The sequence below is a fragment of the Lissotriton helveticus genome, chromosome 10, assembly GCF_964261635.1.
Source record: "Lissotriton helveticus chromosome 10, aLisHel1.1, whole genome shotgun sequence".
Lineage (NCBI taxonomy): Eukaryota > Metazoa > Chordata > Amphibia > Caudata > Salamandridae > Lissotriton > Lissotriton helveticus.
This window is the reverse complement of record NC_136071.1, coordinates 718,168,106-718,180,872: the sequence shown is the minus strand read 5'-3', so window position 1 is coordinate 718,180,872 and position 12,767 is coordinate 718,168,106. Positions and strand designations below refer to the sequence as shown.

Genomic DNA, 12,767 nt, shown 5'->3' with positions numbered 1-12,767 from the left:
TGGGTTCGTTCAGCCTGTCTTAAGAAGAATGTTGGGTTTGTCCGATGATTGATCATGGGCCGTGTAATTGAAAAGTAGGTTTTGCCGTCATGCGATACCTCTGGTGTGGATACATGTGATTGGACAGTTCGTAAATGTAAGGGATTTGTCTGGAATGTGATTTTTGGCATAAAAAGGGATGACTTGCTTTGTAAAATTGAGCAGTCTCCTGAGAACTCATACCGTGATGATTTCTAGGACTTCTGTTTCTGGCTGCAGTCAATAAATTCGATCTTTGACGTCACCACGAAGAGTCCCGTGTCTCTGTACTCTAAGACAGGTGAACCCGAAGACTTTGGGCGTGGCCCTGGCGCCGCTGGGTCTTAAATAACCTGGTTCTTCACAAGGAATAAGGGGGATCCGAGTGGGAAAAACTCCAGAAAGGGCCAACAGAGCCAGATGACCTAACCACCAAAAATGAACTTATGACGATAATTTTAAGATTCAAGTTAGAAGGCGCAGCAGGACCAAATGGGCTGCCAAACGCAATTTTTAAGCATGACCCGGACTTGTGGTCAGAGACCCTAAGGCCCATGTTCAACCGAATATACAAACAAGCAGAGTTACCCGCCTCCTGGAAAGGCAGCATTATCCATCCCATATTTAAGCATGGCGATCACCGCAACCCCACAAATTTCAGACTGATATCCTTAATCGACGTAGAGGCCAAACTCTACGCCTCCTGCATTTTAAGGGAATTACAAGTTTGGATATTAGAAAAACAGATCATGCCAAAATTTCAAACTGGATTCAGGCAAGGAATGGGAACAATAACAAACCTCACTTGTCTGTCCATCCTAACGGACATAGCGGTAGCAAAGGGCATCCACTTATATGCCTGTTTTATAGATATCAAGTCTGCCTTCGATCGGGTGAATAGAGAGCGTTTGTGGAGAAAACTAGAGAGTTGGGGGTTGCCACACCAACTCTTAACAGCTATCAAAGCCCTACACCACCACACCTGGGCAAGAGTGAAACTGGGAAATGGAGGCAATACAACCAGGAACATCCAAACGCACCAAGGCTGCGTATTAGCCCCCACCCTCTTTAATCTTTTCCTCTCTGACCTCACAAGCGCGATCGAATCAGCAGATAGCCACCCTCCATCTTTGGCAAATAACCCAATACACTATCTACAATACGCCGACGATATTGTACTGTTGAGTAAAACACCAATCGGACTACAAAGAGCCATCAACAAATTAACATCGTACTTAGAAAGGGAAAGCCTGGAATTAAACAAAGAAAAACTAAAGTGGTCCTTCTAGTAGACCCGCAAAAGTTAAAGTACAATGGATGGCCCAAGGGACAACAGTGAAAGAACAAGAGTACTATAAGTACTTGGGAATAACAATATCGAAAGGTGCAAACTACAAGGATCACAAAACAGCACTAAAAGCAAAAGCACAATCTTTAATTTTTGCGCACCGATCGTTAAAAGAAAAAATGGATTGCCCTAACCACAACCATCTATTAAAAGTAATGGCAGCGCAGATTATGCCCACTTTATTTTATGGCCTAGCTACATGGTGTGGCAAGGAGGCCGACCTCTTAAACGAGCTACGAATTAGAAACTACAAAGCAGTCTTCAACCTGCCAAAATCCGCCTCTGCCTCACAAGTCAGGCTGGAATTTGGTCTGCAAAATCAGAAGTTCCGGAGCATGAGCGGCTTCGTGAAACTCTGCAATAAACTTCACTCTGCAGACCCAGATACATTGGACTGGCTATGCTGGGAGGAAATTAAAAAACGGAGGGAATTTGACACCCCGAACATCTGGGGAAGTAACTTAAACTCTGTGTGGAAAAGTTGGAGCTGGAATCAGTCTGGGAATCTGGGACAGACAAAGCAAATCTAAGCAAACTAGCCAACTCAGCAGCAAAAGGTAAATCCTTTTTGGAGGATAAAGAGTCATTGGCAAAACGTCGGCATGGCTGGACTGTTATGAACTCGTTTACAACTCCAAAACCACTAGCATATCTAGTAGCCCACTTCAGTGACCATCTCAAAAAATCCTTTATAGCCTATCGGATGGGGATGCACGTCTCAAAGGACCTCTCACCGTCCTGGATACAGTCCCACCAGACGAAAGAATGTCGCCTCTGCGGGTACAAAAATGAAACCCTCGTCCACCTTTTCTGTATATGACCGGCCCTGATAATTCAGAGACAACTCATATTGAAACCGATTCTTGACGCATTAAACATCCGTTCTTGCAGACATGCAGTTACAAGCTGGCTCGGAGGCTCCTCCATAATTCTGGCTTGCAGCGGAGTTAAATTTATGGCAGAAGCAAGAAAACGCTTAGAACTAACTGAACAGGAGGTCCACCCGTTGGTGGACTATTAGGGACACCCTAACTTTTAGATCTTCATGCATCTGTCCCCAACAAAACCGCAGCTGAGAGACAATAATTTTAGTATTTTTAATAAATTTTGCACTGTTATTTTATTAGGAGAATTTTGTAACAATTTTAATTAATTATGCAAATAAAACTCTTTGACTAATGTGTCTTCATAAGAAAAAAACTCCCACAAATGTATTTTTTCTATTTGCATCTATTTAAAACACGGCCTATAAACATCGCACTCTTCCACTGCAAATGCTCTACTGGCAACTAGTCAAGAAGATGGCCGAATTTGAAACAGTATGTCTTACAGACAAAACCAGGCTCGGTTGGGCAGCAGACTAACCTGACGATAATTCCTCACTAAAAGATCAAACTCCCAAACCAGTTTATACATTCACATTATGTTCTCTCAAGCTTTTGGTGGAAGGTTATTCAAGCCTTTAGCACAACTCCCTACTTAACTATTACCATCCCTTGTGTGGTTTTTCTGTTGTAATCCCTGTCTCTTCTCTAGCAATCTTGAAACAATGATAAGACTTGCATGAGCGTAGCAGAAAACAATCACAAATAAAATAAAATAAATGTAATCAAGCTTGACCGATCACCAAAAGCATGCATTTTCTCAATTATCAAAGTCTGATATCTCAAAGGGAATCTGCAGTCCCCTGTTCTTCACAAAAAAGGTAACAATGTACATTTCCCCCGTGTACTCTTTTTGTTTTACAAAAACATTTATTAATGTCAAACACAAAAAAACTTTCTAAACTATGTTTTCTGCTTCAAAAGTTGAACTATAGCAAACAGGGTATTTCGTGCCGGCTAGGTTTTGTGGATTTTCTAATGTCTTTAAAATACTGCAAAAAGTAAGATTACATGCATGATTACATGCATTAAAACATGCCATATTACCAAATATTAGTTACCTTGTCAGCTTTTATATTTTCCTGTTCTGATAACCAGTGATTCGGTGGACAAAAATGCCTTCTTGTGTCCCGGGCCTTTAACATTTTCACCAAGTTAGTTATGACCTACAGTAGTTAAGTAGAAAAGACAAACTGTCACTATCGTGGCATTGCTGCTGAAGACGAATGACAATCACTAAACAAATAACATATCAGTTTCAGAGTAGAGAAGCATAGCAACAGGTCAGGTTAGTATAGTTAAACATAGGCGAAACTGGAATAATCGGCCACTTGAGGTTGGCCACAAAGTCATACCTATACATTCTGCAACTTGCTTGAATGTCCCCGTGCACAGCCAATTCACTTTTTCATTTATTTTAGTACCTCAATAAAGACTTATACATTAAAATCTTTCTAACAAAATTGATTCCGCCATAGCTCTTCCATAATAGTCAATAAGAAACAATTTGTCACTTTGTTATTTCAGTACATTTAGCCATCTTTCTCCATTAGATTGCGCATTTCTAATCTGTCTTTTCCACTGAATCGAAAGAAACAAATAGTTCATCTTCAGGTAACATGACATTCCCTTCTCTTTTTCCATAAACCGTTAAAAGGTAAACATGCAATATTGCTTTATTATCTTAGAGTTTAGTAAACAAATCATTTGCAGTATGACTCATTCATTCCCCCAGACCTAGATTGGAAATATGCCTGACTTCCACATACGACCAATCAGGTCATGCGTTTGTCTCTTCTGATACTTTAAAACATCCTACCACAATTTCCTTCTCAATGCTCAAGTAATATTTTTCATTAATTATTTACATACCTTGCAGTCCAATTAACTTTTTTGTTTAGATAATTAGGTTCAGTGTAAAGCAAAAACGTTCATTAGTCAATCACACGTCACCTACCCAGTTACAGGTCAAATCTTCAACCTCATCAATGAATAAATACATTTATTTTGAGCACTACTACAAGCATATGTTATAATAAAATGAACTACATGTGCCATACCATGTTATTAGGCTATTCAAAGAGGCCATTTCAGAAAAGTTCAGTTCACATGAGTTTAGTATAAGTCTGACCTCAAGAAGCCTGACCTATTGCTTTTCCCTTTTTAACAGCCAGAAACAGCCTGCCGCAAAGATGGCAGCCAAAAGCCCTGTGCAATAAACAAACAAGCATTTGCAATGCAATAGGTCTCGCATTTACGCGAGTTTCAGCTATTGGCATTGTAAATGACAATGCCTTTTATTTAGGTTTTTGAAACGTAAATAAAACGTATTGTCATTTACAACTCTCACTGTCAATGGCAGGGTCAAGACCCCCATTTTTGCAGGCGGGTTATCACGCAAATGGAGTACTTAATACTCCCAAGGCTTTCTCGCTGCCCTGGCTAAGACTCGACCTACCATCGACATCGATTCTAATGTCGAGGCAATGGAAGGGGACATCCGCAACTGGCTAAAGGCGGCCAGCGACCAGTTCGCCCCTCTTATCAAATTTCCACGTACCAGACACAGTAACTCACATAGATGGTTCTCTAGCGCCCTTAAAGAACAGAAACTGAAGGTGCGTCAGCTGGAACGGATTTAGAGACGTAATTACTCCGACTCTGATAGATTACTTTTCGTGGCGGCCCGTAAAGATTATAAAGGCGCGATCTCCCTGGCTAAATCCACACACATTTCTGACAGGAGCCTCGCAGCCGACAACAAACCTAAAGAAATCTTTAAAATCATGAACAAGCTCACCACGGACGACAGAATTCTTCCTACTCAGGCCCCATCCCAAGAGACATGTGATGCTCTGAACTCTTTTTTCATTGAGAAAATAGTCAACATCAAGAATTCCATCCCTTCTCTTATCCCTGCGGGGCTGTCAGACATTTCCCCCATCAATCAGTTGTCCTTTAATCAGTTTCCTATTCTCAATCCTAACTCCCTGGCTGAGCTTGTGGCCAGTGTTAAATCAGGGTCCCACAACGATTGTTGCCCTCCCTCTGTCTTGCGGGACGTTTGTCTCACTTTACCTGACTGCATACTGCCCTTGTTGAATGCCTCTCTCAACACCGGCACGGTCCCCAGCTGTTTTAAAGTGGCTACCTTAGTGCCCCTGTTGAAGAAACCAGGTGCAGATCCTGTCGATCCCTCCAACTATCGTCCCATCTCCCTCTTGCTCTACCTGTCCAAGCTCCTCGAGGCTTATGTCACTCGTTGCCTCTCAAATTTCATCGAGAGTTCTCGTTATCTCGAACCCAATCAAGCCGGCTTCAGGCCGGCCCATTCTACCGAGGCCGTCATCTTGGCAGTATTGGACGCCTTGAGGGGAAATGCAGATAAAGGGTCACCTCAAGCCCTTGTACTATTGGATTTCTCGTCCGCTTTAGACACGGTGGATCATAACATCCTTCTTCACCGTGCCGGACAGGCCGGCATCCAGGGAGTGGATTGAGTCTTTCCTCGTTGGAAGAATACAAGCATTTCGCTTGGGCTCTTTTACGGCAGCGAGGGCACCCACGACCTGTGGAGTCCCTCAGGGCTCCTCTCTTTCCCCTCTTCTATTCAACCTATACCTTTGGCCATTGATTCACTCGCTCAAGAGGTGGGATATCACAGTGTTTAATTACGCTGATGATTTGCAAATCATCTTCCCTCATGACTCCCCTGATGCTGCTAAAACTTTTCAGGCGGTGATGACCCATATTCAGTTGTGGATGAACCAAAACCAACTGAAATTAAATCCTGGGAAAACGGACCTCATCCTTCCTGGAAATAGCTCAGCATATTGGGGCCCTCAATTCTGGCCAAAGGAGTTGGGTTTCCCGCCTACCCCGGCAAGTGTGGTAAAGAGCCTGGGGGTTATCATTGATGCGAAGCTTTCTCACAAGGCTCAAGTAGGGGTTGTGATCGCCTCCAGTATGTTCCAACTGCGTAAAATAGCTCACCTACTACCACATGCGGCACTGGTCCAGGTCGTGATCTCTCTGGTATTATCCCGCCTTGACTTTTCGAACTCCCTTTACTATGGACTCCCCTCAGTCATTGCTCCGCCGTCTCCAAATTGTACAAAACCAGGCGGCCAGACTTATCTATAAAACCCCAAAGTGGCAATCAGCGAAACTATTACTGCGCAAACTACATTGGTTGCCAGTTGAGCAAAGGGCGGCCTTCAAGATTGGCTGCCTGACTTTTAAGGCCCTCCACTGCACTAGCCCCGACTTCCTCAAAACACTGATCACGCAGCATCGTCCGGTACGCAACCTCCGCTCGGCCCATCTTCACCTGCTGGTCGCCCCTGCAGTAAAACTCAAAAAGTTCGGCGGCCGCAGGTTTGCATTACCTGGCCCCTAAACTATGGAACCCTTGCCCCCTGTCAGTCAAGTCAAGTTGCTCCGTACTGATGTTTAGGAAACTTCTGAAAACCCGGCTTTTCACTCTAACCGGTTAGTCCACCTTTCGCAATCTCTGCACTCTTTCGTTTAGTGCCAGGAAACTTATGGTGTCAGTGCGCTTTATAAATTTCACTTAAGATAAGATAAGACAATGCCAATAGCTTAAACTTGCGTAAATGCAAGACCTATTGCATTGCACATGCTTTAATAAAAAAAAATTAGGACCAGGAGTGAATTAGTGAATCGTCATGTCCTGAGCAGATGACGACTAGCGTCAGTTTTGAAGGGTGGCAATGGACAAGTCCCAAAGAGAGAACAGGATTCAATCTAGAACCTTGCTCTTGTAAAATAAAAGGCCATCTAAGAGTGACAAGAAGAACGCTAGATTACTTGTGTGAATCATATATCAGAAAGACAGTCAGACACTACAAGAATCCAAGTGACTGAAAAGACTTTGCACACCACTATGGGAAGACTAGGCACCCTAAGATGGGTCATCTGGGTGAGACACTGGGAGAATGAAGGGAGTGAAGGCTCAGTGACAGTGCAAGTGCAAGTCATGCTCTGAGGGAAAGGTGACTGATATTCATGCTATACTCACATAGCGGGGATAAACACAGGGCATGCTTGAGGTACACTGACAAAAATGTGTGGTGCCCATTCAGCCCTGGAATAGGTATTTGGTGCCGGTGGTGATAACGGACATAGAAGAATACAGGTTTCTTTTTTTTATTTATTTCCCTCCCACCTCAGTCACAACTTTGGGCGCCTGTCTCAGCTGGCACTGAGAACATGAATGTTCCGGTTATCTGATTAAACTGTAGATTATCCCGCACACATTCTCTATGCTTACAGCATCATCTGTTGTGTTCAGGGGCAGGGGGAGGGGGAGGGGGGGGGGGTGGCTCAGTAATGTCAGAACAGCAATTGCAACTAAATTCAGTAGTTAATTGGTTTTACGTCCCTTTAATAGAGACACAATTGCTCCTTTGAAGAGGAAGATTTTCCAATTGCAATATTGTCTCCAATACCAACAGGCAGGCAGATATGAAGCACAAGGGGAAGGTTATGTGCATGAATATTGGGAATTGCCATTCAGGATTAAATGCAGGAAAGGGGACACAGAAGTTTTTCTTAGTGGTTCCGACTGTGAGGAAGCCATAAGCGGGTCCTTAGTTTGCAAAGACATTTCCTTGTCCTGTTATCTGAGGGGTTCCTCAGATGCCTTGATACGTCTAGTTTTTAAACTGTTTTCAAATGGGAGCTACTTGATGCTGAATGATCAAGGTTGCAGTGGAATGGAACCGGGCATCGCTTATCCGGTGACGATTAATTCCTTAGTAACTTGTTGTACACCAGTCCTGTTTTCACCTGCCCACAAAATTAGGAAGGAAGCGATGCGGCCTTCGATAAATGTTTCCAACGTACTCCTTGATTCCCTTAGCAGACTGAAAGCCATGCTTTTTCAACAGGATGTGGCCTACTTCGGCCATAGAGATGTTTGATCTCCAAGTTTCAAGCTTCTCGCTTAAGATACAGACACTACACTACACACTAACTTCCCGCTACATTTTGGGAAGCTAGTCCATTGTATCTTTAACATTTCTGATACTAAAGGAATAGTGCACTTTTTAAAATGTATCACCTTTGGACTGGTTAGCACCTTTCAGACAATCTTCGGAGTTATTCCATCATTTATACACTCTGTGCTGGGAATGTATTCTGTATACTTCTCTGACAGAAAGCAAGCACAAGTGACTGAGCAAAAGATTTTGAATTGTTTCCACGATCCCAGAGTGATCAGGCTTGTGATGTTCAGTGGTTGCAAGAGTCCATTTGCTCCCTGGTAAGGTTAGGGGGGCTTATGGTGGCACTGGGGGGTTTCTGGTCTATAGGCCAACATATCCTGTGGGTTGTCAGGAATCAGTCTTGACACCCAGCCTTAGTTCATGTTGTCCAAACAATGTGCAGGTCCTTCGGATTGGTAGGAACTACACGCCGATTTCGCTTTACCTCACTTATAAAATAAATCCCCCCCCCACACATTTGTAGATACCCTTTTCTGTGACTACCTTTATGTCATCACATTTTTCCACCCTGTATCTCCCTTTCTCCCTTTCTCGGCCTCACCTCTTTTTCTGCCATGGATTCCTTTTCTTTCCACACTGACCTCACCCAATGATCCATCTCTGTGCTTATCTCTATATCTTTCTGCTCCAACCACCGTCTCTAATTCCTCTGTTCTAACTTCCTTTCAATACAACACTAGCTACCCCCACCCCTTCCTCTTGACCTCGCCTGTCTCATTGCACTTTCTCCATCTCTATATTAAAACTCTATCTACCTCACACCCCTATCTCTACCACTCACTGTTTGGTTTTCATCTCACCTCCTTATGTCTCCATCTATATCATCTCATCCAATAACTCATTGTACCACATCTCTCCATCTCTCTCACTCCTCTATTTCACCCTTCTCTGTGCCTGACAGCCTAGCATCTCTCTCATTACCTCACAACCTCATTCAGGGGTAATCTACCAATCTTAATACCGCTTTCTCTCATCTCACTGTACAAGCTTCTCTACTTCAGCTCACCCTCTCTACCACACCTTATTCTCTACCTCTATTTATAAATCTTCCTACCTTTGTATATTACCACTCTTATCACACCCTTTTTTCCAGTACTGTATCAAGCTCACCCCTTTCTATACTTCACCTTTGTCTCTCTATACCTCATCTGTTCCTACCCTCTCTTTTCCTCACTTATGTTGCTTCCCCTCTACTTTTCATCTCCTTCTTTGCGCTAAGCTACGTTGTGCAATGCTGCTCATGCCTGCCCGCCCAGGTTTGAGCCATAGCTGGGATCACAGAAGGAAATGATACATTACCAACAATTGCAATGCCATATGTCTTGCATTCGCGAGAGTTTGAGCTATTGGCATTGTTAAAGGCAATGCCTTTTATGTGTTTTGAAAACCTGCAAGCGGTGCGTAAATACACCCTTTGTACTTATAGTCCTTGCTTACAAGAAGCAAGGCTGGCAGTAACTGCACCTCTTTTACTGTCAGCCTTGCTTCTCATAAGCAAGGACTATAAGTACAAAGTGCACGTTTACGCACCGCTTGCAGGTTTTCAACACACATAAATAAAAGGCATTGTCATTTACAATGTCACTAGCTCAAACTCTCGCAAATGACTTATTGTATTGCAAATGCTTGTTGTTTTTTACTGATGATGACATACAAAGTTAGATAGGAAGCAATTGTGTCTCCCTGGTTGTATTCGTGTTTTTTTAAACTGAAATATGGAAAAATGCTGTTTCTATTTGAGTGAGTCGCCATGGTGTCAGGACTGCAAGTTCAATCACTGTGCACTGAATAGAGTTAAAAAGAATGACATTTGTAATGAATCTTAAATAGTTAAAGATGCTCGCGTGTCAGTCCCACAAGACTAATGTTCTTAGCAGGGTGTAGTATGTTATTGTATGGGCCTACGTCATCCACTAAAACATACTAACACCAAAACATGGGGCACATTTTTCAGTTAAACACATTTGGAAATATACAAAATGTTAATTCATGTTTACTCTCCCCAAAAAATCTTTATCTCCTTGGGTTTGGGGAGTGTTTTTCTGTGATGCCTGATGAACGCTTGACTCGCGGGTGATTTTTTCTGGTTTCAGATTCCCTGTAAATCGCAGGACACTGCAGGCGTACCTGATGCAATTTTGTGTGCAGGTGTTGGTGCAGGGTGGTCCTCCCGCTGCCAGGGGGCGGACTTCCCTCTCTGTGGCTGCGCGAGTTGGAAGCACGAAAATCTCAGTTTTCTGGCTGGTGCTGCTTGCTCGAGGTTGCTGGTCCCCTGCCACCCGGTTTTACACCCTTTGGGGTCCGTAATGGTACCTTTATTTTCACCCTGTATGCCTTCTGGGATCATTAGTGTGTGTAATCCGTTAACACCCTGTGGCACAGTGTGTTGTGGTGCGCAGAGACACTGTCCCGGGTGGCTTGCCCTAGGATAAGGAAGAGCCCGTTCATTGTGCGCCTTTGGCCACCCACATTCGCCTGGGCTCCCTCCCAGCTCCAAATCTGTGCCTAGTCCGTGCCATATACATTTATACCTTGTGCTACTGCACACAGGCTGCCTGGCGCTTCTGGAGCCTGCGGAGCCTATTGTAACTCAGCATGCAGGGGGAGCAGGATCAATACCAGGAGGAAGACCCACTGAGCTACCTCCCCTGGGATGATGGTTTTTACCAGGCGGTGGACGATTGTATCTACAGGACTGTAGATCAGGCCATGGGGCCCGTGGAGCAACGTTTGTCAGCCCGAATGGAGGAGGCAGACGCAAAGTTAGCACCCTCATTCCGACTACCCCAGCCCCCCCGGATCCTACTTCCTCTCCTCACCCTGGCAAAAAGACTTGTATTGAGGGGGGTGATGCGGAGGCCTTTGCACGTTTGAAGAGCTCATTTGTGGCTCAGCCGCCTTCTCATTCCAACCCGCAAGCCCCTACAGGGGAGCCCCTTCCGTCTCCCAGGCCAATAACTCCAGATACCCTTGATGAGGGAGACTCCCCAGATACGGACGAGGAAGCATGCTCATCTAGGTCCTGGGCCCCGCCCCCTTCCCCCCTCAGGGCCTTGAGACATGCTGGACCCGGATGATCTCGTCCACCCGAGGTCCTCAGACTGGGTTCTAGGGAATAAGGTGAACCAGTATGTGGCGGCGTGCCTACATAAGCCCATAGATAAGGATGCACGCAGCTGCCTTCAGGCGACGTGTCCCCGCCCTACTCTGGAAGGAAAGGTCGCTCTCACGCCCGAGATAGACCAGAAAATGGCGACATTTCTGGCCAAATTTGTTAGGGACCCGAAAAAGGTCATCGACCATTCCTGGCACGCCTGTCAGGACAAGCTGCTCGATGCAGTAGGGCCAGTCACGAACATCTTAGACATGGCTGAGGAGGTCAAGGTGTCGGGGGAAGTGATATCCCCGGAGGTTCTGTCCAATTGGGCGTGGCGCGCAATAGTCTTCATTGGAAATGCGAACTGCGCACTTTCCACGGACAGAAGAAGGTCACTCCTGATAAAGGTGGATCCCAAACTGGGGGACCTCGCCTCTTCCGAGGCTGGAGCGGTGGCCTAGGGGGGGTTGTTCGGGGACCCCTTCGTCAAGGAGTTGGGGAAGTTTGTCGCTACTTTCACTTCCCTTGACAGGGCGCAAGCCAACATCCAAAAGGTGTACGCCCCTCGGGTTTTCAACAGGGCCGGACGTGGCAGGAGCCGCTCGTTTGGTCGCTTCAACAGCTCCGACCGGGGGTGAGGCTCCTTCCGTGGTCAAGTTCATGACAAAGCCTGGTTTAATAACTTCTACCCAACGAGAGCCCAGAAGTTCCATGGACGTGGCCACCAAAGAGGACAGCAACAAGGTGCTGGAAGAGGTGAGTGTGCTGCCTTCGGCGAGCTTGCAGGTGGGGAGGGCGCTTGGCACAGTTCTTCCCAGCTTGGGTTTCCCTCATCAGCGATGTGTGGGTGCTGCAGACGGTCCAGGGCTTCCAGCTGGAGTTCCATGGCAGTCCTTGTCAGCTTCATCGCCCCATCTCATTTCCTTTTCACAGTGCGAGAGTTGGTGCGTGAGGAGGTTTACGTCCTCCTCCAAAAAGGGGCTATTTGTTATTCAGCCGAGCATCCAAGAGGTTTTGTCAGCAATCTCTTTTTGGTCGACAAGGTCGACGGTGGCAAGCACCCGGTTATCAACTTGAAGGAGTTCAATGAGTGACTGGTGTACCGCCACTTCAAGATGGAGGGCATTCAACTCCTCCGGGACGTTTTGAGACTGAACGATTGGATGGTCAGGCTAGACCTGAAGGACACGTACCTGACAGTGCCTATATTTCCCCCTCATCAACGTTTTTTGCAGTTCAGGTGGGAAGGTCTGGTTTACTAATTCGCCAAACTCCCTTTCGAACTATCCTCCGCGCCGTGGTGCTTCACGAAAGTCCTACGGCCAGTGGTGGAGTTCCTCAGGGCGAGGGGAGTGCGAATGATCGTCTACTTGGATGACATGTTGTTTTTG

The 12,767-nt window shown here is 45.4% G+C and overlaps 1 protein-coding gene across 5 annotated transcripts in view; it reads right to left on the bottom strand.

Annotated features, from left to right (window-relative positions):
* The window catches only part of UBE3C (ubiquitin protein ligase E3C), a 1,115,457-nt gene that overhangs the window by 535,546 nt on the left and 567,144 nt on the right, over positions 1-12,767 (bottom strand). For all 5 annotated transcript variants that reach the window (XM_078663264.1, XM_078663263.1, XM_078663265.1 and 2 more), the window contains exon 15: positions 3,312-3,416. In XM_078663264.1, the coding sequence (XP_078519390.1) occupies positions 3,312-3,416 (105 nt within the window). The remainder of the gene's footprint in view (positions 1-3,311; positions 3,417-12,767) is intronic.